Here is a 27,060-nt window from a genome sequence, read left to right as displayed (position 1 = left end):
ATTGACTAACTAGAAAAAGTTATATTAAGCAAGTTTCCGAGGTTCCTAGACCTCTTCATCAGATTAATATAACAACATACATCTGAAGAAATAAATAAACATACAATATGTCATTACAATATGCTAATCTTTTCATGCCCATACTGGAGGAAGAATTTTAGTCTATCTGTATGCTTTTTTTTTTGGTCTACCACTACCATGGTTTCGCTATATTGATGATCTGCTAATAATTTGGACAGGCTCTGAAAATGAGCTGCTGGCCTTCCACAAGTTCAACAAGTTTTACAAAAATATCAGGTTTAGGGCAGGCTCACACAAGTGTAATTTAATGGTATATTAATCACATTTAGTACACGGTGAATGGAGTTAATAAAAATACATTGATTTTCATTGATCCATTCACACTTACATATACGCATAAAAAAGAACGCAGCATGTCCTATCCCTACTGCATATTATGCAGGATACAGACCTATTGTTCTCTATGGGCGAGTAATAAAGACAGAGTGTGGCGTTTATACACAACAGCGCAAAGCAACAGAGTGGGAAATTTAGAAAGAAACAAGTCAGACTACGCATGACAGCGTGCATGAGATATGCGGTCATGCACAGTGAAACATCGCTACCATACGTGGTGATAGGCTGGTTCGCACAGCGGTAAAATGCTGTGTTAGACACACAGCTTTTCACAACATGCTCTCCCCCAGCCCTCCCACCTCCCTGCTGGCCGCGCTGTCAGCGATACCTGTTCTTGTATAACAGCACAGAAGCGAGTGTACACGGGGACGAGTGTCAACATCGTTTGCCTGACACGCGTCCTGTGGCCTTTAGGGTGCTTTTAGTTGGAACGATTGATCGTTCGCTCGAATGAACAATGTCAGAGTTTGCTGGTTTGCTCATGCAGCCTCCTCATACACGCAAATAAACTGTTCACTTGCTCACTCGTTAAATCGTTCAGTCATTCACTGTGTAAGTGAATGAGGATGACTGAACGATCGGTATTTAAACTGAACAATTGGTGAACGAGCCAAAGATCATTTTTATTCTTGTATGAAATGAGCGATTAATAATAAGTGAAGAAATTATCATTCATCGCTTGATCGTTGGCTACGTTTACACTTAAAGATATTGTTCAAATTCGAATGATCTAGCGCTTTCTTTTTTTTTTAAGATAAATTGTTTTGTCAAAACGCATCTTTACCGCTCCTCTCATACAAACAGCCACTAAACCTAAGGAATCTCCTTGTCAAAAGTGCCTTCCCATCACCATCAGAAACTGGCACTTTCGCTGGTAATAGCAGAAAATGCAAGACCCATACCCACATCCTACCAACACAGTCCTCATACCCATCACATAGCAGGACTACAAAACACTGATGCTTTCCCCTGTAATGTGGTGTACATGATACAGTGTACAAGGTGTCCTGAAGGAATATACATTGGAGAAACAAAACACAAACTACAATCCAGGATGAATTTGCATAGATATGAAAAAATGAGTTAGCAGGATACACCCATGGGTATCCATTTCTCTGGACTGGATCACAGTTTAAAGGGGTTCTGACATTAAAGAAAAAATTTTTTACTCACCTTGCTTGGCTAGGACCGATCGCCAGGCATGTCCCCTCCGTCGGGCATCTTCTTCTGTGGTTTGTAGAAGCAGAGCTGGAGCGGTCAAAATGACCGCTTCCTGCTCTGCTCCATCCGTCAGCCACTTCCGAGGTGAACGGACGGGCCGCCCACAGCAAGCACGTCACAAGCAGTGCTTGCTGTGGGCAGCCCATCCATCCTGGCTGAACTCCGAGATTCTGCGCGCGATCCCGAAGCAGCGCGGCTCGTGGAGGAAGAAGAGGAAGAGCAGCGCCTGCCGGGAGATGACCCCCCCCCCCCGATGTCAACAACAACAGGAGACAAGGTAAGTATTATGTTTTTATGTTTTAGCAGCCATTAAATCGTGGGTTTCCTGTGTCCATTAGGCAGACCAGGGAACAATGGCTGTTAAAGCATAAAAACATTATTTGTGTCAGAACCCCTTTAATAATCCTAAAAGTTTTAATACTCAAAGGATATTTTAGAAATGTCAGAGATAGAAAAATTGTGAATTCAAACTGATGAGAATTCTGGTTCATTAAAGGGGTTGTACCAGAATTTCCAGTTATTTCCTATCTACACGTTAATCCAAGAAAATGATACAATCGCTGACTAACATGCATTTTAATACATCAGGCTAAGAATTCAGGGCATATTCACATGGGAATTTTTCCTGTCCACCTATTGGATGGTAGCATTTCTGCAAATCAAGTCTTTATAACAATGATTGGGAATTGATCAAAATCCAGAAAACCATGCACATACAGCTTTTTCATGGATGGCACATGAAGTAAAACATAAATATATGCAACAAAAACGCATGCAACATGCACATACATACAGGGAGTAGATAAAAATATGGAAACACCATATAAAATGCACAGCATTTTAATCAATAGCACTGAGCTGCCCTTTTCACCCCCGCTTGGCTGACAGTTTTCTTGCCAAATTTGTGTTTACTTCACCTCTTGCCCTGCTCTGTGTGGTTTTGGAAGCCAACTGATAACAGAGGACCAATGGAACCTTGTTGTGTATGTTCACTTCTGCCTGGCAGCATCTGTGTCATATTACCCTCAATTAAAATCAGTCTCTACATGTCTTATTAAAATGATTTATAATCCCATGTAATTTTATCCCATTGCATTTTGTTGGGTTTTTTTATATTTTTGCCCAACCCCTGTAAATACACAGTGAAAGTGGTCTCTTTTTCCCAGACCGAAATTACATCTGCCCATGTAAATAAGACCTTAGTCAAATTAATACATCACCTCTGGAACTAGCACTGTTTATGTCAGATTAGATGCCGTAGTCAAGTGAGATCATTATGAACATGTCACAAAATGCATTTTTTCACAAGCAGTCCAGAGATTTTCCCAGCAAGGGCTCAGAATTTTTAAAAGGATATATATATATATATATATATTGGGAAGTGACTTGATATGATTATAAAACTACCCTCTTATGTGTTTTGTCTCTAGTTCACATATAGCCACCACTGAATAGCAATGAAAGTTCTGTTATTTGACAGCTGATAATAAAAAGTGTACGACTGAATCTCTGAGCCTGGAATCTCTATGTGATTTGGATTCTCATAGTAAGTGACCTTTATGGAAACTTGTATAAACACAGCGCTTCAAGTTTTATATCTCCTCTTACATTTCCTTTGTATCAGAGTTCAAATAAGGACTTGTAAAACATTGCTATAGTTTTGACACAGATTAAATATGGTGATACAAAAGAAACATTTCATTATATTTCATTATCTATCTTAGACAAACACATTGGAGTATAGATATTTAACTTGTCAGCACCTTCATTTGCTCATTACATTACATGTGTACTTTGTAGCAGAATAGATATATCTATATTTTTCCACAAACCAATGCTATTATTACTCCCAGTAGAGGGGAACCTGCCATGAAATATCGAACTGTTGGTTTTCTAAAGATAAAATATTACACATACAATCTGCTTGAAGATTCCTAATGGCTCGGGTGAAAAGTTTTAAAAATAGCAATTCTAAAGGCAAACAAAGAAAGAATGTTTATACGTGTAATACCTTAGTCAGTTTAGTTTAATATAGTGCAATTTTCTGAGAATCAGAAGCACACAAAAAGGCGCTACTTATGTCACAGCAGGCAAATATCAATGCTGTCTTGTAAAGTATGTATGGAAGAAACATCTCTTTCATTTTGCTCATTGTGGGTTACTGCATTCATATACTGTACGCTCAGTATGAGAGTTGACAGAAATATTTGTAACTTGATTGTTGTTGCCCTTGCTTTATACAGTACAGATAGTCCCCTATTTGCGAACAAGTTCCATTCCAGGAGCCCGTTCGCAAGTACATTTGTTCGTATGTCTGAACAAATGGTTGTATGGAGGGGATCGCGGGTGGATCCCGCTCCATACAACGTCGGGTGCAGGCTGTTTCTTACAGCGGACACCCGGCGGCAGCAGTTCTGACAAGCCGTGCCACTTGTCGAAACTGTTAACACTTTAAATCCCGCTGTCAGAATAGGCAGAGGTATTTCAAGCGTTAACAGTTCTGACAAGCGGCGCGGCTTGTCGGAACTGCTGCCGCTGGGTATCCGCTGTAAGAAACAGACGGCACCTGATATTCGGGGGTCCCGTACGCAATTCCGCGATAAGATCGTGGCCCCCAGGGCTGCCTATGCAGAGCGCCTATCAAGCGCATAGCTTGATAGGCGTTCTGCATTAGGCAGCCCTAGGGCCTTTCAGAAGGCTTCCAGCTGCCTAGCAACTGCACAGCATTCTGTAATCTGACCGGATAGGCTTGATACAGTGCAGGACAGATTGTTTGTATCTTGCGAAGTTCATAACTCGAATGTTCGCAAGTAGGGGACTATCTCTATATGCCAATCTGAAAAGAAGCTTCATTTTCAAAACCTTAATTCCCTTCCATAATCATTCCATAAATTATCATTTGTTTTTTACATTTATTTTTATTTTGTTTTTCCACATCTAAAATGTATTTTTATTTACATTATTGGGGAGATTTATCAAATCTTGTACTGTAAGGCCAGTCTCACACGACTGGGTCAAATTCTGCCTGTGAGCCTGACCGGTGAACCTGTGTACGGCACATAATTGTATTGCGTATGACTGCGTATGCACGCAGGCGGTCATGCGCAGTACAGTTTTTTTCATGTTTGTCGGTATTTCCTGTGCCACTGCTTAGCAATGACGCAGGTACCTGCAACCTATATGTAATGTAATTGCATATGGGCTGTGGGTATATCCCTGATCATAGAGCACAATGGGTTCTAAGGTCGCAGATTCCTTGGATAAATATAGCACGCTCCAATTTTTTTCCCGCTCACGTAATATGTAATTTGTACCCACAAGTGTGAAGGACATTTTGAAATTACATGCCTTTCAATGGCTGCACATCACTGCTGATTTCCTGCGAATACGGCGATCGTGGAATCTGCAATTCAAATCCAGACGTGTGAGACCGGCCTAAAGGCCCATTTACACCAGCCAATGATCGCTAAAAAAACGCTAATCGGCGATCATTTTAGCGATAATTGGTGCGTTTAAATGTGCGCCCATCGCGCGCTTTTGGGCACTGATAGCTGATGCTTAAATTCAGTACATCCTAAAAATCGTCATTCACTCTTACCAGAAGTTCTCCAGGGGGATGGGGGGTGCTGATAGCATTGTTTCGCGCTGGAGAACAAAGGATCTGAGCGCAGATAAGAGCCCTCGGCCTCTTAACTGCTTTCAGTGAAGGCTTTATTTGCACACTTAATTGCTATTAAGTAGCTGAGTAGCTGCTTATTAGTTTATGCAAAATGATCGCTCGATGCTGTCACTCAAACTGTCGTTTGGGCGATCTTTGAGCGATCATCTGCTGGTTTAAATGGGCCTTAAGTGTGAATCCTCCAAGACATTAAGATAACTGACTACTAAACTATAAGAATGATCCATAGAATAAACACAGTTAGAAAATAACGTGCATAATAGGATACAATGTTTCTAAACTAAGAGTTTGTAATATGCGCCGTTTCCATTTATGCTTCAAGGGCTATTATCAAGGATCATATGAATGAATCTCAGCACACTCTGCAGTGAGGGTGGACAATACATGAAGAATGTAGCTCCATGTTGTGTAGATGGGGATTAATATTAAAGAGAATACACATAGAAGTGCTATATCAAAACGGCATTAGCAGCAAAGCACAACAATAAAAACAACTGTAAAACATTTGTATGAAAGAGAATTATTGCTTTTTTCTTTAAAACCTAAGAAATATTGAATTAAAAAGTAATGAAAAGGCATTAGGGATGAAAGAGTCTGCACCAATATCTATATAGCGTTTGCTAAAATGGGACAAATTACTTACTTGGGAGTTTGGACAATCTACAATCAACAATTAACTCTTTTTGTTAGTAGGGCCCCCACCACCACCATCACCAACAATACGCTGACATTAGGGTGTCCCACTGCCAGGACTCTTAGCAGTCTAGCCCCTACAGGGAAATGAAACATTATAGTCTCCAGGGAACTGCCTGGACATTAATGGGGGACTTACCTCTATGTTTCTCTACAGGGTATTTGAAAATAGGAACCAAGGCACCGGCTCCAAACGTCATATTAAATCACTACATATAAAATCAAGGAAAGCAAAAATCTGTGCCATTACAAATATGGCTTGAATTGAAAAAATGGGATATAGAAATCTCACCATCTGAATGCTTCCAATTAGACATGTTTTGCCTGTGATGATAGCCTTATTATTATATTAGCATGCAGATTACACTGGAGCTTTCCTAGAAGAGGAGGAAAATTGTTTCTCCAAGACAACCTATAGGTAACTACCCTGAAAGTCAGTTTCTGACTACTAAAAAAGTGTTGCGTCCTCCGGACGTGCAACCTCAAAAACATAAACAAAAGGCACAACTGTGCAAAAGGAAACAAAAACTAAGGGGAATTCTCTCCCTATCGTCCCCTAACCCGGGAGGGGGCCCTGCCTACTCGGCGGACCGACCGCTCTGACAAGTGCGAGCCCGCACGCGTGCCTGGGCCACTGACCAGTCCCTGCCAGGGAGCCCTAGTACAAAAGAAAGGTAACAACAGAAAACCAAACAAAGCATAAAAGAACTTAGCTAGGAGCTTCAGCCAAGGTGTGTTCCTCCATTGCTGTCCAAAGGTAACTGAAGGATTGACCAGCACAGGAGATCATGCTGGCACTGCTTAAGTAGGAGCCAAGCTATTCAGCACCAGGTGCTGACTGACGTTACTCCTCCAACTACCACTACCCTCAGCTCTAGGAGAAGCAAGGGCACACCGAAAACCTGGTCTGGCCTGCAAGCAAAGTGCAGGCCTCAGAACGGCTGCAACAAAGACTTGAAACATGACTAGGGATATTAGTCAAACAATATACCCATCTGTATAATCTCTTCCTAATATATAGAGGCAGCAAAGTTTACCTTGAGTGTTATAACTTTGTGGGACAATTTATTTTATCTTAAGCCATTCATATTCATTCTTTTACAGTAACATTATGTAGTCATTATATTGCACTATTTAGATTCTATTATGTGTGTGTATGTGTAGTATGATGGTGCAATGCCATGAGTGGACAACAGAGGGCATGAGAGCAGTTTTCTATGACCAAATCTCCAGCAAAGAGGGGTTTCTGTCTCTAATTAGTTAGCCAACAGCTGGAGGTGGAAGAAGGAAGGGGGAGCTGTAGAGCAGAAATTCCGTGAGAGGTCCAGTGGAGACCAAGCTGCTGTGGCTGATAACTACAAGTCTGACAGGGAAGAACACCCCCTAGACTGACACCCTGGATGGGTATGATGTTATGAACATTGCTATGTGTTTATATGGTAGACAGGTACAAAATGTTAATCCCAGATGGTATGGGATTTACACATGTTTGTGTGTGCTGTAACAAATGACAACAGTGTGAAGATTGTGTTATGCCTTCTATTGATGATCCACAATAAAGGACACATTTGTTAAGTTGGTACCAAACTTCTGGCCTGGATGTGGTTTACTGCTGGTGAGTTCTTCGTCAATGGAAGTGTTCAAGCAAAGGCTGGACAAATATCTGTCTGGGATAATTTAGTGAATCCTGCACCCTGGAGGTCCCTTCCAACTCTAACATTCTATGATTCATATCTGGTGGAGGAAAGATGGTGATCCAATGAGCTAACAACCTTCAAGTTGTCATTGTAGAAATAAAATGGTATCAAACGTGTGGACCATGAAGTAAATAGATTAATACAGAGCAGGCCAATATCTAAAAAAGTGTAACTGCCCCTGTTAGCAAGTAATAATGTTGTCCCACACACTATTTAAACCTTAATTGTTCCTTTTTTCAGTATTTCTTGAAGGCATGACATAATGTGCAATATTAATAGAATAAGAGTAAGACCTAAACTATTAATGAGCAATGTAATAATCAAGTATCTTCTTTAGTGAACTTCTTTTGGTATGCTGGGTTGGATTGTTACAGTTAAGCTTCATAAATCCTCATTCTGTATTAGATAACTGCTCCCTTGTCTTTTTAATGATAATTTTATACAGTATGTAATTGTGTGCACAGTCAATGCTATGTATAGTAATCCACAAGCAGTACAATATATGGCTTTATGTTTTAAAATGAAGGCATTCCCATGACATTCTGACATTTGAAAAGTATATTGCAAATATTAAGAACACTTATTTTCAATTTCCTGAAGCTTATTAGAAATAAGTGTTCATTACTTACTGTGTATCTTTGATCAGAGGAGTGCTTCCTAGCTTAAAACATGTCTTTTCACCTCCACAGGATGTCTTTCTTAGAGAAAACTGCTCAGCGAGGTCATATCCTGTAGAAAGAGCAATTATGTCATTAGGAATATAAAGCACTGGGCCTGAAAGTACTTAATGACATGACCCAAAATATTTCCAATTATTTGAAAAAAAAAAGAAAATGATCTGTATTTTCCCCAAGTCAGTACTGACAAAGGATCTGCTATTTGTAAACCCTCTATAAAATAGAAATAATCACATTCTTGACTACATAAACGCTGTTCATCTTAAGGCTCAAACAATCTTTAATAGACACTTAATGCAAATGTATCAAAAATCACAACTGCAATTAATGTAATGAAAGAAGCAACAACACAAAGTATTATTTTTAGATTGTAAGCTATATATAACAAAGGAGAAATAGAAATCGCACCATCAATCATTGAGTATATACTATACATATTTAGAAAGAAACAGGCGGCACGTTATTTTAATACTTTAACTTGATTTTCTTTGAATACCAGTTTTTTCTATCTATAAAAAGTCCTTTGATGCATTTTTAAAGTTTTCACAATTGTAGTTTGATAATACAGAGCTTCAAACGTCCTGTATAATCATAGAATCAAATTCTATTTAGTCTACTTCCAGCCACCACTGGAGGACACTTAACCCCTTGAGTGGCAGGTTTACTGTTACCATGTCGTGCCTCAGAGGGCAGGTTTTTTAAATAAGTCAACAATGCAATTTTCTCACGCAAGTATTTATTTAGGAACAGAACAATCGCTTTGCAATATTTTTTTGCAACAAAAGAATAGATTATAACAATTTTGGAAAATAAAATAAAATACAGACTTACCGCTCTGTGCTGCCGGGGCTCAGGCGCGTGTCTCTGCTTGGGTCCAGGCACTGTAATTATGTTCTTTCCGCAGGCGGTCTCCTATTGACCTCAATGCAGCCGCTCTGTGCTGCCGGGGCTCAGGCGCGTGTCTCTGCTTGGGTCCAGGCACTGTAATTATGTTCTTTCCGCAGGCGGTCTCCTATTGACTTCAATGCAGCCGCTCTGTGCTGCCGGGGCTCAGGCGCGTGTCTCCGCTCAGATCCCGGTACTGTCATCATGATCTTTCAGCTGGCGGAGATTTAAAATCCCCGCCTGCTGAAAGAACATAATCAAACTGCCGGGATGGGACCGCGTAGCGCTCAGCCAATCACACGCAGCGCTCGGTCTATTCATAGAATTCAAGAAGGAGCATGATGACAGTACAGGGACGTGAGCGGAGACACGCGCCTGAGCCCCGGCAGCACAGAGCGGCTGCATTGAAGTCAATAGGAGTGCTATGCGGTCCCCTCCCGGCAGTTTGATTATGTTCTCCAGCTGAAAGATCATGATGACAGTACCGGGATCTGAGCGGAGACACGCGCCTGAGCCCCGGCAGCACAGAGCGGTAAGTATATATTTTATTTTATTCTTTACACTTGATAGAAATGATTTTATGGGAAGGGCTTATATTTTAAGTCCTTCCCAGAAAATCACTGTGGGTCAGCCAGCTTCCTATTGCCTTCAACGGGGCTGTCGGCAGCGGCGGCTCCATTGAAATCAATAGGAGTGCTATGCGGTCCCATCCCACAGCTGTCACAACTGTGACAGCTGTGCGAGGGGATTATTTACTTCCTGCAGGGAGTCCCTTTTACTCCCCATGCAGTAAAAACCCCAGAAATTCAGCGGACATCTCAGTGCTCAGTACATTTCAGCACTGGAGCTGTCCACGGAAGCCTTCCGGGGTTTAACTGCATGGTCCGTGCAGCAAGCCACGGAGATTTTCCGGGCGTGCCACTCAAGGGGTTAAGAGCTTAATGAATTGCGTATTATTATTTATACCTTACATTGAACTCCAAACCTCTGCTAGCTGTACCTGCATTCAAACAGAATTATATCTTTTTGCTCTTGATTTAGCACACTGCATCAGAAAAGTTTGCAGTTGAAAGGGGCTGTACCAAAATATTAAGTCATTTCCTATTCCCAGAATAGGAAAAAAAGAAAAAAACTTTCTTTATAGCTGCGCTACAACATTAACCCTTAGGTAGATAAGGGAATAAGCCTCTAAAAAAACCTTAGTTCAATAGAAAGCAAATATTTTTTTATTCCCCACACAACAATCAAAATACAAGTAAATCGTTAAAAGCAACGCGTTTCTGCGTCTAGCTGACGCCTTTAATAAGCTTGATAAAGGCGTCAGCTAGACGCAGAAACGCGTTGCTTTTAACGATTTACTTGTATTTTGATTGTTGTGTGGGGAATAAAAAAATATTTGCTTTCTATTGAACTAAGGTTTTTTTAGAGGCTTATTCCCTTATCTACCTAAGGGTTAATGTTGTAGCGCAGCTATAAAGAAAGTTTTTTTCTTTTTTTCCTATTTATTATTTATTCCCCATATGTTTTTATTTTTAAACTTTGGGGCATTTCTATAAGCTGCTGCTCTCCAGGAGAGTTTGGTGGAGTATTATTAGATACACATAGATTTACTCTCCTGGATAAAACAAGAAGACCCTTCAGCAAAGAAACCTTAGAAAAGGTGAACTTGGATTCCCGGTGCAGGCGGGACGCAAAAAGCTTTTTTGTTGCTCCGCCTGACACCTGGTAAGTAGAATCCCATATAATTATCTTTCTTCCTCTGGCTATGGCGCTCTCCCTAATTTTTGTTTTTATTCGCAGAATAGGGGATAACCTTATGATTATTGGAGGTCTAACAACTGGGAACCCACCAATCCCAAGATGGGTAGTTCCAAAAGTCTCTGCATGATTGGGGCACAGAACATGCATGGTCATCACCGCTGCATTCATTTTAATGACAGCACCGCAGATTGCTCAGCACTAGAGATGAGCGAACGTACTCGTCCGAGCTTGATACTCGTTCGAGTATTAACGTGTTCGAGATGCTCGTTACTCGTAACGAGTACCACGCGATGTTTGGGTTACTTTCACTTTCCTCTCTGAGACGTTAGCGCGCTTTTCTGGCCAATTGAAAGACAGGGAAGGCATTACAACTTCCCCCTGCGACGTTTAAGCCCTATACCACCCCCCTGCAGTGAGTGGCTGGGGAGATCAGGTGTCACCCGAGTATAAAAATTGGCCCCTCCCGCGGCTCACCTCAGATGCGTTGTGACATAGCTAAGGGACAGTGCTGTTGGTGCCGAAGCTGCTATAGGGAGAGTGTTAGGAGTTAGTGTAGGCTTCAAGAACCCCAACGGTCCTTCTTAGGGCCACATCTAACCGTGTGCAGTAGTGTGGAGGCTGCTGTTAGCAGTGTTGCAAATTTTTTTTTTTTGGTATATCGGCCGTGCAGAGCATTGCGCCCTGCAGTAATATTACAGGGACAGAAGTGGTGGTTAGGCAGGGAGAGTGTTAGGAGTTAGTGTAGGCTTCAAGAACCCCAACGGTCCTTCTTAGGGCCACATCTAACCGTGTGCAGTACTGTGGAGGCTGCTGTTAGCAGTGTTGCAAATTTTTTTTTTGGTATATCGGCCGTGCAGAGCATTGCGCCCTGCAGTAATACTCCAGGGACAGAATTGTGTAGGCAGGGCCAGAAGACATATATTATAGATTGAATATACGCAGTGGTCCTTTTGCAAAAAAGGATTTGAAAAAAATCTATTTGGCCTGCCTGTCACTCTGCTCAGTGTTCTGGGTCCGTGTGTGCTGGGGGTAAAATTTCTCCAAATAAATACGCAGCCAGCTAAGTGTTACAGCAGGCTTGCGCCAAATAATTTCCTGGGGTTCCATAAACGAAGTCAGCCTCCAACCACAGGCCAATAAGCGGCACATTTAATGACAGCATTCTGTTTCTGCACTACTGCTAATACACCATGCTGAGGGGTAGGGGTAGGCCTATAGGACGTGGACGCGGGCGAGGATGCGGAGGCCCAAGTCAGGGTGTGGGCACAGGCCGAGCCACTGCGGTGGCCAGGGGTAGAGGCAGGGCCAGACCGAATAATCCACCAACTGGTTCCCAAAGCACCCCCTCGCGCCATGCCACCCTGCAGAGATCAAGGTGCTCTAAGGTGTGGCAGTTTTTCACAGAGACGCCTGACGACCGACGAACAGTGGTGTGCAACCTTTGTCGCGCCAAGATCAGCTGGGGAGGCACCACCACCAGCATGCGCAGGCATATGATGGCCAACCACCCCACCAGGTGGGACGATGCCCGTTCACCGCCTCCGGTTTGCACCACTGCCTCTTCCCCTGTGCCCCAACCTGCCACTGAGATCCAACCCCCCTCTGAGGACACGGGCAGTACCGTCTCCTGGCCTGCACCCACACCCTCACCTCCGCTGTCCTCGGCCCCATCCAGCAATGTCTCTCAGCGTAGCGTCCAGACGTCGCTAGCGTCGCAGTTTGAGCGCAAGTACGATGCCACGCACCCGCACGCTCAAGCGTTAAACGTGCACATTGCAAAATTGATCAGCCTAGAGATGCTGCCGTATAGGCTTGTGGAAACGGAGGCTTTCAAAAGCATGATGGCGGCGGCGGCCCCGCGCTACTCGGTTCCCAGTCGCCACTACTTTTCCCGATGTGCCATCCCAGCCCTGCATGACCACGTCTCCCGCAACATTGTATGCGCCCTCACCAACGCGGTTACTGCCAAGGTCCACTTAACAACAGACACGTGGACAAGCACAGGCGGGCAGGGCCACTATATCTCCCTGACGGCACATTGGGTGAATTTAGTGGAGGCTGGGACAGAGTCAGAGCCTGGGACCGCTCACGTCCTGCCCACCCCCCGAATTGCGTGCCCCAGCTCGGTGGTGGTATATGCGGGGGTGTATGCTTCCTCCACTAAACCCTCCTCCTCCTCCTACGCAACCTCTGTCTCGCAATCAAGATGTGTCAGCAGCAGCAGCACGTCGCCAGCAGTCGGTGTCACGTGGCGTGGCAGCACAGCGGTGGGCAAGCGTCAGCAGGCCGTGCTGAAACTACTCAGCTTAGGAGAGAAGAGCCACACGGCCCACGAACTGCTGCAGGGTCTGACAGAGCAGACCGACCGCTGGCTTGCGCCCCTGAGCCTCCAATCGGGCATGGTCGTGTGTGACAACGGCCGTAACCTGGTGGCGGCTCTGCAGCTCGGCAGCCTCACGCACGTGCCATGCCTGGCCCATGTCTTTAATTTGGTGGTTCAGCGCTTTCTGAAAAGCTACCCCCACTTGTCATACCTGCTCGGAAAGGTGCGCCAGCTCTGCGCACATTTCCGCAAATCCCACACGCACGCTGCCACCCTGCGGACCCTGCCACATCAGTTTAATCTGCCAGTGCACCGACTGCTGTGCGACGTGCCCACACAGTGGAACTCTACGCTCCACATGTTGGCCAGACTCTATGAGCAGCATAGAGCTATAGTGGAATACCAACTCCAACTTGCGCGGCGCAGTGGGAGTCAGCCTCCTCAATTATTTACAGAAGAGTGGGCCTGGTTGGCAGCCATCTGCCAGATCCTTGGAAAATTTGAGGAGTCTACCCAGATGGTGAGCGGGGATGCTGCAATCATTAGCGTCACCATTCCTCTGCTATGCCTCTTGAGAAGTTCCCTGCAAAGCATAAAGGCAGACGCTTTGGAATCAGAAACGGAGGCGGGGGAAGACAGTATGTCGCTGGATAGTCAGAGCAACCTCATGTCTATATCTCAGCACGTTGAGGAGGAGGGGGAGGAGCATGAGGAGGAGGGGGAAGAGACAGCTTGGCCCACTGCTGAGGGGACAGATGCTGCTTGCCTGTCATCCTTTCAGCGTGTATGGCCAGAGGAGGAGGAGGAGGAGGAGGTGGAGGAGCATGAGGAGGAGGGGGAACAGACAGCTTGGCCCACTGCTGAGGGTACAGATGCAGCTTGCCTGTCATCCTTTCAGCGTGTATGGCCAGAGGAGGAGGAGGAGGAGGAGGAGGATCCTGAAAGTGATCTTCCGAGTGAGGACAGCCATGTGTTGCGTACTGGTACCCTGGCACACATGGCTGACTTCATGTTAGGATGCCTTTCTCGTGACCCTCGCGTTACACGCATTCTGGCCACTACGGATTACTGGGTGTACACACTGCTCGATCCACGGTATGAGGAGAGCCTTTGCACTCTCATTCCCGAAGAGGAAAGGGGTTCCAGAATGATGCTATACCACAGGGTGCTGGTGGACAAACTGATGGTAAACTTCCCATCCGACAGCGCTAGTGGCCGAAGGCGCATTTCCGCGGCCCAGGTAGCAGGGGAGGCGCAGAGATCAGGCAGCATGTACAGCGCAGGCAGGGGAACACTCTCTAAGGCCTTTGACAGCTTTATGGCTCCCCAGCAAGACTGTGTCACCGGTCCCCAGTCAAGGCTGAGTTGGCAGGAGCACTGTAAAAGGATGGTGAGGGAGTACGTAGCTGATTGCAGCACCGTCCTCGGTGACGCCTCTGCCCCCTACAACTACTGGGTGTTGAAGCTGGACACGTGGCCTGAACTCGCGCTGTATGCCCTGGAGGTGCTTGCTTGTCCTGCGGCTAGCGTCTTGTCAGAGAGTGTGTTTAGTGTGGCTGGGGGAATCATCACGGATAAGCGTACCCACCTGTCAACCGACAATGCTGACAGGCTTACACGCATCAAGATGAACAAAGCCTGGATTTCCCCAGACTTCTCTTCTCCACCAGCGGACAGCAGCGATACCTAAGCAATACGTAGGCTGCACCCGCGGATGGAAGCATCGTTCTCTATCACCATCCAAAACGGGGACCTTTTCGCTTCATCTATCTGTGTATAATATTCCTTCTCCTCCTCCTGCTCCTCCTCCTGAAACCTCACATAATCACGCCGAACGGGCAATTTTTCTTAGGCCCACAAGGCTCAGTCATATAATTTTTCTAAACAATTTTTATACGTTTCAATGCTCATTAAAGCATTGAAACTTTCACCTGAACCAATTTTTATTTTAACTGGGCTGCCTCCAGGCCTAGTTACAAATTAAGCCACATTAACCAAAGCGATTAATGGGTTTCACCTGCCCTCTTGGTTGGGCATGGGCAATTTTTCTGAGGTACATTAGTACTGTTGATACAGCAATTTTTGTGGGCCCTCGCCTACAGTGTAATCAAATTAATTTTTAGCCCACCTGCATTAAAGCTGACATTACCTCAGCTGTGCTGGGCACTGCAATGGGATATATTTATGTACCGCCAGTAGGTTCCAGGGAGCCACCCATGCTGTCGATCCACACGGAGTTGTAACTGCATGTGTCCACTTCTAAAGAACCCCAGTCTGACTGGGGCATGCAGTGTGGGCCGAATCCCACCTGCATTAAGCACGACATTACTACCTCAGCTGTGTTGGGCAATGCAATGGGATATATTTATGTACCGCCGGTGGCTTCCTGGCACCCACCCATGCTGTGGGTCCACAGGGAGTTGTAAATGCATCTGGTTTCCACTTCTAAGGAACCCCAGTCTGACTGGGGCATGCAGTGTGGGCCGAAGCCCACCTGCATTAAACATGACATTACTACCTCAGCTGTGATGGGCACTGCAATGGGATATTTTTATGTACCGCCGGTGGGTTCCAGGGAGCCACCCATGCTGTCGGTCGACAGGGACTTCACAATAGGGAGTTGTACCTGCCTGTGTCTATGAATTAAAAAGCCCGGTCTGACTGGGGCATGCAGACACCTTGACAGAATGAATAGTGTGTGGCACATAGGTTCCCCATTGCTATGCCCACGTGTGCAGCTCCTGATGGCGGTGGCACAGGATTATATTTCTCATTGCTTCTGTACAGCATTGTGGGCTATCGTCCCGCCCCTTTTAAAGAGGGTCGCTGCCTAGCCGTGCCAACCCTCTGCAGTGTGTGCCTGCTTTTCCTGTGGCAGACGCACTTATAAATAGACATGAGGGTGGCGTGGCATGAGGGCAGCTGAAGGCTGGGCAGGGACAGTTTGGTGTGCGCTGTGGACACTGGGTTGTGCAAGGGGGGTTGGGCAGCATGTAACCCAGGAGAAGTGGCAGCAGAGTGTCATGCAGGCAGTGATTGTGCTTTGTTGGAGGTAGTGTGGTGCTTAGCTAAGGTATGCATTGCTAATGAGGGCTTTTCAGAAGTAAAAATTGTTGGGAGGGGGGGGGGCCCACTCTTGCCGCTATTGTGGCTTAATAGTGGGACCTGGGAACTTGAGATGCAGCCCAACATGTAGCCCCTCGCCTGCCCTATTCGTTGCTGTGTCGTTCCCATCACTTTCTTGAATTGCCCAGATTTTCACACATGGAAACCTTAGCGAGCATCGGCGATATACAAAAATGCTCGGGTCGCCCATTGACTTCAATGGGGTTCGTTATTTGAAACGAACCCTCGAGCATCGCAAAAAGTTCGTCTCGAGTAACGAGCACCCGAGCATTTTGGTGCTCGCTCATCTCTACTCAGCAATTGTAGTTGGCAATTTCTGGTGTTGTCATTAAAATGCATGGAGAGGTGGCACTCCATTTATGCAGGGAGTGATAGGATCAGTGGGGGTCCCAGCAGCTGGATTCCCACTGATTATATAGTTATCCTTTATCCTGTGCATAGGAGATAACTTTATACCTTGGTACAACCCCTTTAATTGAATATTCACAGAACTTTGGACCTAAAAACAACAAACAAAAGAATTAAAAAGTGGAGATCCAATTGAGGACTTATGAATAGAGATGAGCGAACATGCTCGTTTAGGACAATTACTCGATCGAGCATCGCTTTTTTCAAGTAACTGCCTACTTGGAAGAAAAGATTCAGCACCGGGTGGCTGGGGGCGGCGGAGTGGAGTGGGGGGTAGCAGGGGGATCTCTCTCTCCCCCCTCACCCCCGCCGCCCCCCCCCCCCCGAATCTTTTCACCCGATTAGGCAGTTACTCGAAAAGAGCGATGCTTGATCGAGTAATTGCTCTAAATGAGCACGTTCGCTCATCTCTACTTATGAACATTGCCAGGGCAGGAACAGTATAGTACACTAGAGGCCCATTACACCTCTAAGGTAGCACTATTAAGGCAATGTGCAATGCAGAAAAGTATTGTAGCTTTCTGAACAAGTTCATAAAGTGGAAAATTTTGCCATACCTTAAAGGGGTTGTCCCGCGAAAGCAAGTGGGTCTATACACTTCTGTATGGCCATATTAATGCACTTTGTAATGTACATTGTGCATTAATTATGAGCCATACAGAAGTTATAAGAAGTTATTCACTTACCTGTTCCGTTGCTAGCGTCCTCGTCTCCATGGTGCCGTCTAATTTTCGGCGTCTAATCTCCAGATTAGACGCGCTTGCGCAGTCCAGGTCTTCTGCTTTTCTCAATGGGGCCGCTCGTGCAGGAGAGCGGCTCCGTGTAGCTCCGCCCCGTTACGTGCCGATTCCAGCCAATCAGGAGGCTGGAATCGGCAATGGACCGCACAGAAGCCCTGCGGTCCACCGAGGGAGAAGATCCCGGCGGCCATCTTCACCGGGTAAGTAAGAAGTCACCGGAGCGCGGGGATTCAGGTAAGCGCTGTGCGTTTTTTTTTTAAAGTCCCTGCATCGGGTTTGTCTCACGCCAAACGGGGGAGCTGTTGAAAAAAAAACAACCTGTTTTGGCGCGGGACAACCCCTTTAACTGTGCTAGCCCAACCAGCATATCCTGCCTTGCTCCCCACTACTTGTATAGTGTGGCTATTGTGATATTAGGTGAATAATGGCCCCACTACACAAATAGTTTAGGTGCACCATATTAACAGTGTAGAGCGCAACACTTGTTGGGTTAGTGCAGCTACATCTGTATGCTTTCTTGATTAAGGTGCCAGGATGCTATATTGTTGAATATTCAGAATTTAATATCAGCCCTACTGAAATAAAATAAGAATGGTCACATTTCAATTCTTTAAATAGAGATACTGTTTTCTTGTACCTACACTATTTGGCTTTCAACTTCTCATTGAATTCCCAGACAAATGTGTAACTCCAATAATATACACTACTAATAGGCATCTGGAATTTTAATTTAACAAAACAGAATCTATGCAAGGCGATAGTAAATAAAATGATTCTCACTATTTAAATTTTTTAGCGAATTGAGCAGGAAAATTGTTTATACTTATTTGCTGTATTAGCAACTTTTTGTTTTTATTGAAAATATAATTTTTTGGCAAAAAAATGTTTTAACAATTTAACAAATATTTATATTTAGGCCTATTTTATACTATTGTGGTTTTAGTTGTTTTGAGTTACAAATAAAATAATTTTTTATTCAAGGATATGCACACCTGCTACCGGCTGTGCCCTCTCTCTGCTCTTCACCTCACTTTTCTCAAGTGTTAAAGATACAGTATCAGCAGAGGGAGGAATTTGTAAATGGTAGATCAGAGTGTGGAGAGGTAGGAAAACACACACAGCAGACTCTGCATGGAGAGGGGTGGACATATCCTTCTCAGCATCGGTGTCTGTCAGCATAAAGGAGAAGAGAACCTGTTACTCTCCCATCATTGCGTCTACCCGGAGTCTGTAGTGATGGCTGAAACTTTGAATAACATCTACATCAGGATACTTAACAACCAGACAGCTCTCCTGCTCCCTATTGCCATAGCAAACAGAGCTTCCTTCTAAAGCCACCCAGACATGCCATTTAAAGGGAACTTAACCTTGTGTCTGCTGCCTGCAGCTTCAGATTCAACCTTTGCCTGCCTTATTGTTTCTGAGTATTGACTCTGTCCGTGACTCCTGATTCTGAATTTAACCTTGATCTTCTTTTTGGATTTTGCTCTTTTTTCATCCTTTAGATTGTTACCTGGCACCTGTGGTTCCACTCCTGGCAGGGGCGTAACTATAGGTGATGCAGAGGATGCGGTTGCACCTGGGTCCCGAAGCCTTAAGAGGCCTATAAGGCCTCCCTTCTCCATACAGGGAGCCCAGTACTATGAATGAAGTATTATAATTTAGGGCCCTATTACAGATTTTGCATTGGGGCCAAGGAGCTTCAAGTTACACCTTTGACTCCTGGTATCCTTGTTTAATAACTAAGATCTCATCTCATTCTTTGGCTGATACATTCTGTCTGCTATCCTTGCTATGGTCCAGATTTTACTTAAAGTTCTTTGCAGCAGTGTACTCTTTGTTAATCAGTGACTACTTTGGGAACCACAACCTGGAAATTTGACCAGGAAAGACCGTTTTATTTTGAAAAAGGCATTGCAAAATACAGAATGAAGAAAACTTTGTTAGGTGCATCCTTATTCATGTATACATTTCCTTGTGCATAAATCAACGCAAATCTTATTACTGTATTTTCTAGATAACTTAACAATAAACTTTACAACTTTTTTTTTCAACCGGTTCTGCTCTAACTTATTGCGGTCTTAGTGGAGAGACTAAAGTGTGGGTCTGCTGACACTTGTCTGGGGGGTGGGGGGGAGGGGGGAGTGTATATATCGGGCCTCGAGGTTTATTCCATGGTTAAAGTAGAATGGGAGTCGATCCATAGCCCCCATATTTTCCTAAATTTGGCCGGGCATCCTCGGTTTTGGTAGATGATTTTCTCGTAGGAAGTTACGGTATTTACCAGTTGGGTCCAATGTAGGATTGAAGGGGTTTCCACAGCCATCCACCTCATGGCTATTGCCTTGCGGGCCAAGAACAGCACCTTTTCCAGGAAGGTGCGGGTGTGGTGTGGCCACACCTCCTCCTCCAGTAGGCCAAACAGCGCCACCCTGGGGTCCAGGTCAATAGCCAGTGGGGGAGGTAATAGTGCGTTTATGAGGTCGGTAATTTCCGACCAGTATTCGTTAATTGGAGGGCATTCCCATATCAAGTGCCAGAAGTTCACCTCTGGTTGGCGGCATCTGTGACAAATATTTGAAGGTGATGTGCCCATTTTGTATAGGCGGCTAGGGGTAAGATAGGCCTGGTGCGTTATGTATAGTTGGATTATTTACGGCGGGGGAGACGGCCAAATGGGATTCGGAGATGTCCTGCCATTCCTCGGGTGTGAGAGATGGGATGGCTTGTTTCCATTTATCATATGCTGAAGGCGGGTTGAGGGCTATTTTAGCCGAAAGGAGATGTGTGTATAGGGCCGAGATTAGCCCCTTAGGCCCCTGGGACTTGAGGATGCCAATTGTGGGGAACTTGGATATGTGTGTTGAGGCGGGTGGAAATTGGGAGTTTAAAGCGTGTCTTAGTTGGAAGAAACGGAATAATTGAAGATGCGGGGACTGCAACCTGTCGCGTAGCTCTATGAATGTAGGGAATGTTTCATCTACATATATGTCTTTTATTGTATGTACCCCTCGGGCCATCCAATATTGTGGATCTAGGACTGATTGTAGGGCGGTGAGACCAGGGTTATTCCAGAGGCGGAGCTCGGGTATTATGTCCTGGTATCGCTGCAGTATCTTCACCTCCTTCCACACGCCAAGGGCTAATTTGTGAAGCGGGACTATGTCGGCGGAGTTGGTGTATTGCGGGAATTCTAAGAAATTTAGGAGATTATTACCTTTTACTTGCTTCGCCAGCTGTTTATCTGCTATAGGTAGTTCCCCGTCTAAGACCCAGGCCCGTATGTTCCTCAATTGTCCTGCCAAGTAATAAAGTCGGAGATCCGGGAGGGCCATTCCAGCTTGCTCTTTGGGCCTTTGTAGTATTGACAGGCTTAATTTGGAACGGGAGGAGTTCCATATAAAGGAGATGATAAGGGAGTTTAGTGACTGGAAGAAGCGTTTGGGGATGGTTACTGGCATGTGTTGCAATATGTACAAACATTTGGGTTGGATAGCCATTTTAATAAGATTTATGCGCCCGGCCACAGAGAGCGGTAACTTGGCCCATCCTTTCAGCTTGTGTCTTATATTGTCTAATAGTGGGTCTATATTTTCTGCTATGGCGTTATTATGGTCATATGGCATAAGTATCCCCAGATATTTAAACGTTTGGACCGGTTTTAGCCCGTACCTAGTAGCGCAGGGGTCATTTCCGGGGTTGAGGTTTGTGTATAGGATTGTCGATTTAGACCAATTGACATATAGACCCGAGAAGCTGGAGAACCTGTCTATGTGGATCATGGCTTGGGAGAAGGAGTTCATTGGGTCTGATAGAAAGAGAATTGTGTCATCCACATATAGTCCTACCTTACTCTCGAGGTCCGCCCATCTGATACCTTTCACATTAGGGGCGCTTCTCAGACGGATTGCCAATGCCTCAATAGCTATGGCAAATAGGGCCGGCGATAGAGGGCATCCCTGTCGGGTGCCTCTTGCCAATTGGAATTCGGGTGATGGGATGCCGTTTACCACCACATTCGCGCTCGGGGATTTATATATGATTTTGATCCATTGCTGGAATTTAGGTCCAAATCCAAAGCGGACCAGACAAGCCTCGAGAAAGGCCCACTCCAGCGAGTCAAAGGCCTTTGCCATGTCCAGTGAGACTAAGGCCGAGGGCATATTGTATTGCTTACCTAATTGCATGGCTGTCTGAACTCTACGTATGTTTATTGTCGTAGATTTCCCAGGCATGAAACCTGTCTGGTCCGGGTGGATAATGGACAAAATCACCTGGTTTAATCTAGTAGCTAGGATTTTAGTTAGGATTTTGTAATCGGCGTTTACCAGTTAGATTGGACGGTAGGAACTACAGTCTATAGGGTCCTTCCCAGGTTTCTGTATCACCACTATGGAGGCTTTGTAGAATGAGGGCGGGAGGGTATTGTCTATTTCGGCTTGGTTTAGTGTCTCGAGTAGTAGCGGGGCTAGTTGTTCACTATATTTTCGGTATGTCTCTATTGGGAGGCCGTCCGGGCTGGGCGATTTATTAAGGGCCATATCTCGAATTATCTGTTGGATCTCCTCTAACGTGATTGGGGCTTCCAAAAGCTCAACCTGATCTACGGATAGAGTTGGAAAATTTAGATCTTCCAGGTAACTCAAGATATCTGCCACTGCGCTCTGAGAGGAAGAGCAGTACAAATTGGTATAGAAGTCTTTAAAACAATTTGTAATAGATGGGTCGTCAGTCAGTTCCACCCCACCTTGGTTCCTAATTTTAAGGACTGTGTTGGTTTTGTTTTTGTGCCTGACGAGGTTGGCCAGTAGGTGGCTAGATTGATTCCCCAATTCAAAGTAATGTTGCTTGGTGAAAAATAATTTGCGTTTAGCTTTAGCGTAAATTTGATGTTTGTGAAGTCAGACTAAGCTGAGCCAGGCTGTTTTATTGACGTCTGTGGGGTTAGATGTGAACTTCTTTTCAGCCTCCATTGTCTGAATTTCTAGTTCTCTGTCGGCCTGGGCTGTCGACTTTTTAATATACGAAATGGCGGACTTGAGGAATCCCCTGACATAAGCCTTCAGAGTATCCCATTTCAAAGTGGGGTGGGTGTTCTCATTGTGGGCCTCTAGGAACAGGGATATATGGAAAGGTGTTTGGTCGTCTGGTCCGATTAGCTTCAGCCAGAAGGGGTGGAGCCTCCAGGTGGGTACTATAGTTTGTTGAGGGAATTTCAGCGTTAACAGTATGGGGCTGTGATCAGATATGCCACGCGGGCAGTGCGTGATATTGGAAAGGTATATTGCCAGTTCTGCAGAGCTAAAAATATAATCGATCCTTGCCAGCGCACTGTGTCACGGGGAGTGACAGGTGAACTCCCGCACGTCGGGGTGTTTAAACTGCCAGAGATCGATCCAGCCGACACTTTCGATTAGTTGTTTTAGGGAAGAGCTTTGGGTGGGGGTCATACTAGGGGATGTGTGGAATCTATCTTCGGCAGGATCCATTACCATATTAAAGTCATCTAGGCAAATCACCCCCGCCGAGGGGTATTGATGTGCATATGTTATGGCGGATTATAGGAGATGGAGGTTGCTGTGGGGCGGGTTGTAAATAGATAGGATAACGTAGGGTTTGGAGTCTATTTCGCCGAATATGAATATGAACCTTCCTTCGGGGTCCCTGCGAATATTGATAGGGTTCCAACGCAATGACCTATGAATGAGCACAGAAACGCCCCTGGAGGAGGAGGTATGAAACGAGTGGGCAACCCATTGCACCCACGGTTTTGCAAGGGCGTCGGCCTTTTCCTTAATAAGGTGGGTCTCCTGCAAGCTTGTAATATGTGGGTTAATTTGCCGAATATAAGTAAAGACCGCTCTTCGCTTGAGCGCGGTACGGAGACCCCGGACGTTCCAACTAAGACATTTTAAGGTCATTGCTGGCTATGTGGACATATAATTGGTGTGTTATCTCTGTGGCCCTGGGATAAGGAGAAGGGAGAAGGACCTGCGAATGTTGGGAAGGGGATTGTGTCAGTACAGACCTGCTAAAAATATTGTTAGAGAGCAGATTACAACAACTTAAACATTTAACCTTTGACATCTTGCTTAATTTCGGCATAAGTGTCAAAACAACATATGAAAAATAAAACAATTTAGCTACAATCTGTTTGGAAGTAGCAGATGTTACTCTAATAGGGGGGGAATATCCCGATGGCCTATAGGGGATCGTGGGTGTCGCCAAGTCCCGTTGGCAATTCAAAGATATCATCGCCCCACGTTTTCACCGTCTATAGGTCAGAGGGGTATCGGTCGCATGGATTATGACTGGGTTTAAAGTCCTGCCATAGATGCTGCGGAATCAATCGTCCTTCGGTATCTCCGGGTGCATGTCCAGCCACTCCAAGGCCTCAGTAGGAGATTGGAGGAAAACCACCTTTCCTTGGGTTACAATGCGCAGGCGGGCCGGGTACGCCATTGAATAAGGTATATTTCTTTCTTTAAATTTTCTCTTTGCTTCTATGAAGGTAGCTCTTTGCTTTTGTAGCGAGGCGGAAAAGTCAGGGAATATGGAAATTGTTGCATTGTTGTGTTTTAATGGGCCCTTTAATCTAGCTTGGCGAAGTGCAGCGTCGCGATCTCTGCAATTCAGAATCCTTACTAGGAAAGGGCGCTGGGGGGCTCCCGGCTGTGGTGGTTTTGCTGGAACCCGTTGGGCTCTTTCCACTGTGAAATGTGTAGAGAAGGCTTCGTCACTCAATAAGGATTTCAGCCAGGTTTCGGCGAATGTTTCTGGGTGGGAGCCTTCTGATTTCTCGGGTAAGCCTATTATGCGTAGGTTATTGCGGCGCGACCGGTTTTCCAGGTCGTCCGTCTTGGACTGGCAAAATTCTGCTACCCATGTGGCTTTTTTAACTGCCACAGAGAGCGGATGTAGGGAGTCTTCTGCATTGGAGATGCGGTCCTCCATTTCTCGCATTCTACCTCTCATGTTCTGTAAGTCCTGTCTCAGTAACGAAACATCAGACTTTATCTCTTCTATTTTATTGGTGAGAGAGGATTTACAGGTGTTGATTGCTTCGAGGAGCTGTCGCATGGTCGGTTCCGGGGGTTGCCCGCTCTCGCCTTCGGGCTCTGGGTAGGTCGCGTTGATCGCGGCGTGTGGTCCGGGGTTTCGGAGCGGGCAAACTCTTTTAGCTTTTCTGCTGCCGAGCCACTTTTGGCTCGTGTGCTCATGATGGGGGACGTAGATTGGTGTAGTGGGTTATGGGGGTGAATGGTTTTTCTTCTTTTCCGGCCTGAGATTTTAGATTGTAGCGGGTTAATGCGCGTCTTACGGAGTTTAGATGTTATCAGCTAGAGTCCTTGTAATTATGTAGTTGCGGTGGTTGTTAGAGGGTAGAAGTCTTTTTCCACTTAATATAGTACGGTGTAAAGAGTATCAAGGGCTATTGATTGTAGCAGAGTCCAGGGAGCGATGCCGGCGGTTTGGCATGACTTTGCCGAGTTTAGATATTGTTGGTTATAGAGTCCTTGTAATTATGCGATTATACGGGCTGTTGAGGAGTAAAGGTTTCTATCTTTTCCCGTTTAGTGTAGTATAATATTGAAGGTATCAAAGCTGTTGCTTGTGGCAGGCACCTAACGGCGAAGTCAGCAGTTTGATGCGACTTTTATGGGGTTTAGATGTGATTGACTATCCAGTCCTTGTAATTATACAGTTGCAATAATTGTTAGAGGGCGAAGGTCCCGCGACCCGAGTCGCAATTATACAGGATTTGGCTAAGCCTGAAACTGTTTGCGATAGGGGGGTGGGAGAGGATGCCGGCCCCTTGCCGCAACACTGTCCGCTGCGGGCAGAGGCGCAGTTTAAGGTGCAGGGAGCGTTTTATTTCCTGCGAGTTCCGCTGCTTGTCGGGTAGATGGAGCCGTGAGCTGAGGCGGTCTCGTGCACTCCCCAAAACGTTGTTGTATAATGGCGCAGGCGGCTAAAGGTGTCTTTCCAAGGGGTGGTGGGAATTCTATTGTTGTGGGCTGTTTGCCCTATGTGTAGCCCCAGAGGGGTCAATGTCCTTTAGCAGGTGTATTATCCCCCAGCCCCTGCTGGCTACTCACAATTTCGCCGCCGGCTCCGCAGGGCGGGGTCCGGGAAGGAGGATCCCGCAGCATGGGGTCGCCGGCCGTCTAGGAGCGGGCCGCAGGTAGATGACCGATGGGGTGGTCGGGCCGTCCGCGGCTCCCGGTGGGCTTGTTGCTGTCTGTCTGGCAGCTGTAATGGATGAGGGGGCTCCCAGTCCGCCGGCGAGGCGGCTCTCAGAGCCGAAGTCGGGGCTCCGTGAGGTGTCTGGCACCGCTAGCAGACAGCGGTAGAAGATTGCAGAGCGGCCGGCCGGCCGGATGAGCAGCTCTCAGAGCGGAGGAAGGAGTTCAGAGGCTGTCAGCCGAGCAGCCCCTCCCGTCCAGGAAGGGCCAATCTCCCGTCGCTGCAGAGGATCTCCGGGGGCACGGGGATGGGCGGCAGAGCGGGCGGCGGTCCCGGCCGGGACACCGCAGCGGGCACTCCTCGCTGAGGGTTACAGAGCGGGCCTCCCAGCCCGGGAAGGTAGGTCTCGTGCGGACCGCGCCGGTGCAGGCAAGCGGGGGTAGGGGTCTCGGGCGGCTGGAGTGGTTTGCAAGTCGCGGTCTGTCCTGCGGTCCCAGCGCAGCGGCTCCTCTTCCAGGGGTAGGTCACTCCGTCCTGCGGGTCGGGGTACAGCTCAAGGGGTCTCACTCGGCTCGGGTCGCGTCCGATCGGAGGCAGCAGGGAGGGGAGGGGGAGGATCGGCCCAGGCAGGACAGCCGGGTCCCGGGGGGAGACCCGCCGTGCAGGCTGTGTGCAGGTAGGCGAAAGCAAGTCCACGGGTCTCGATCCGGCTCACAGGTAGGAGATTGGAGAGGTCGGCATCAGGCTAGGCGCGGGAAACCAGCAGGGCGTTGGCGTCGCTCCTCTTCCTCCCCGGTCCACAGCCCCGTTATAAGTGTTAGGAGGCTTTGATTGCTTCCGGCCGCGGTCCAGTCGCCCCCTCAGGGTCTAGAGGTCCTTAGGCAGTATTTTGGATCTCAGGATTTGAGTATGGCCAGGATTTTTTCAGGATTTTGGATTTTCCCCTGGGGAGCTCTCCTCACATGCGACTGTCCATGTCGGTCGCTGGCCACGCCCTGTCTTGCAGGGCTTAAGAGCAAAGAATGAGGATATTCCCTAGACTCCAGACACTGATCTAATCAGTGTCAAACCAACTGCATATTAGTAGATACACATTTCTGGAGAGAAAATATAACAGATCCCTCATGGGTTGTAGAAAGGGAAATCATTACAGGAATGAGATGGTGCTGATGCATGAGAACTAGTGAAAGCAGCAACATACAGGATGCACAGATGTTACAATGAGCATGTAATACTGGGAGGGCCA

The 27,060-nt window shown here is 46.3% G+C and overlaps 1 protein-coding gene across 7 annotated transcripts in view; it reads right to left on the bottom strand.

The window, feature by feature from the left end:
- The window catches only part of COL19A1 (collagen type XIX alpha 1 chain), an 859,492-nt gene that overhangs the window by 771,189 nt on the left and 61,243 nt on the right, over nucleotides 1–27,060 (bottom strand). For all 7 annotated transcript variants that reach the window (XM_066604267.1, XM_066604321.1, XM_066604301.1 and 4 more), the window contains one exon: nucleotides 8,337–8,436. In XM_066604267.1, the coding sequence (XP_066460364.1) occupies nucleotides 8,337–8,436 (100 nt within the window). The remainder of the gene's footprint in view (nucleotides 1–8,336; nucleotides 8,437–27,060) is intronic.

This window comes from Eleutherodactylus coqui, chromosome 1 (assembly GCF_035609145.1).
Source record: "Eleutherodactylus coqui strain aEleCoq1 chromosome 1, aEleCoq1.hap1, whole genome shotgun sequence".
NCBI lineage: Eukaryota > Metazoa > Chordata > Amphibia > Anura > Eleutherodactylidae > Eleutherodactylus > Eleutherodactylus coqui.
Note: the sequence above shows the minus strand (reverse complement) of the source record. Positions and strands in the feature narration are given on the sequence as shown.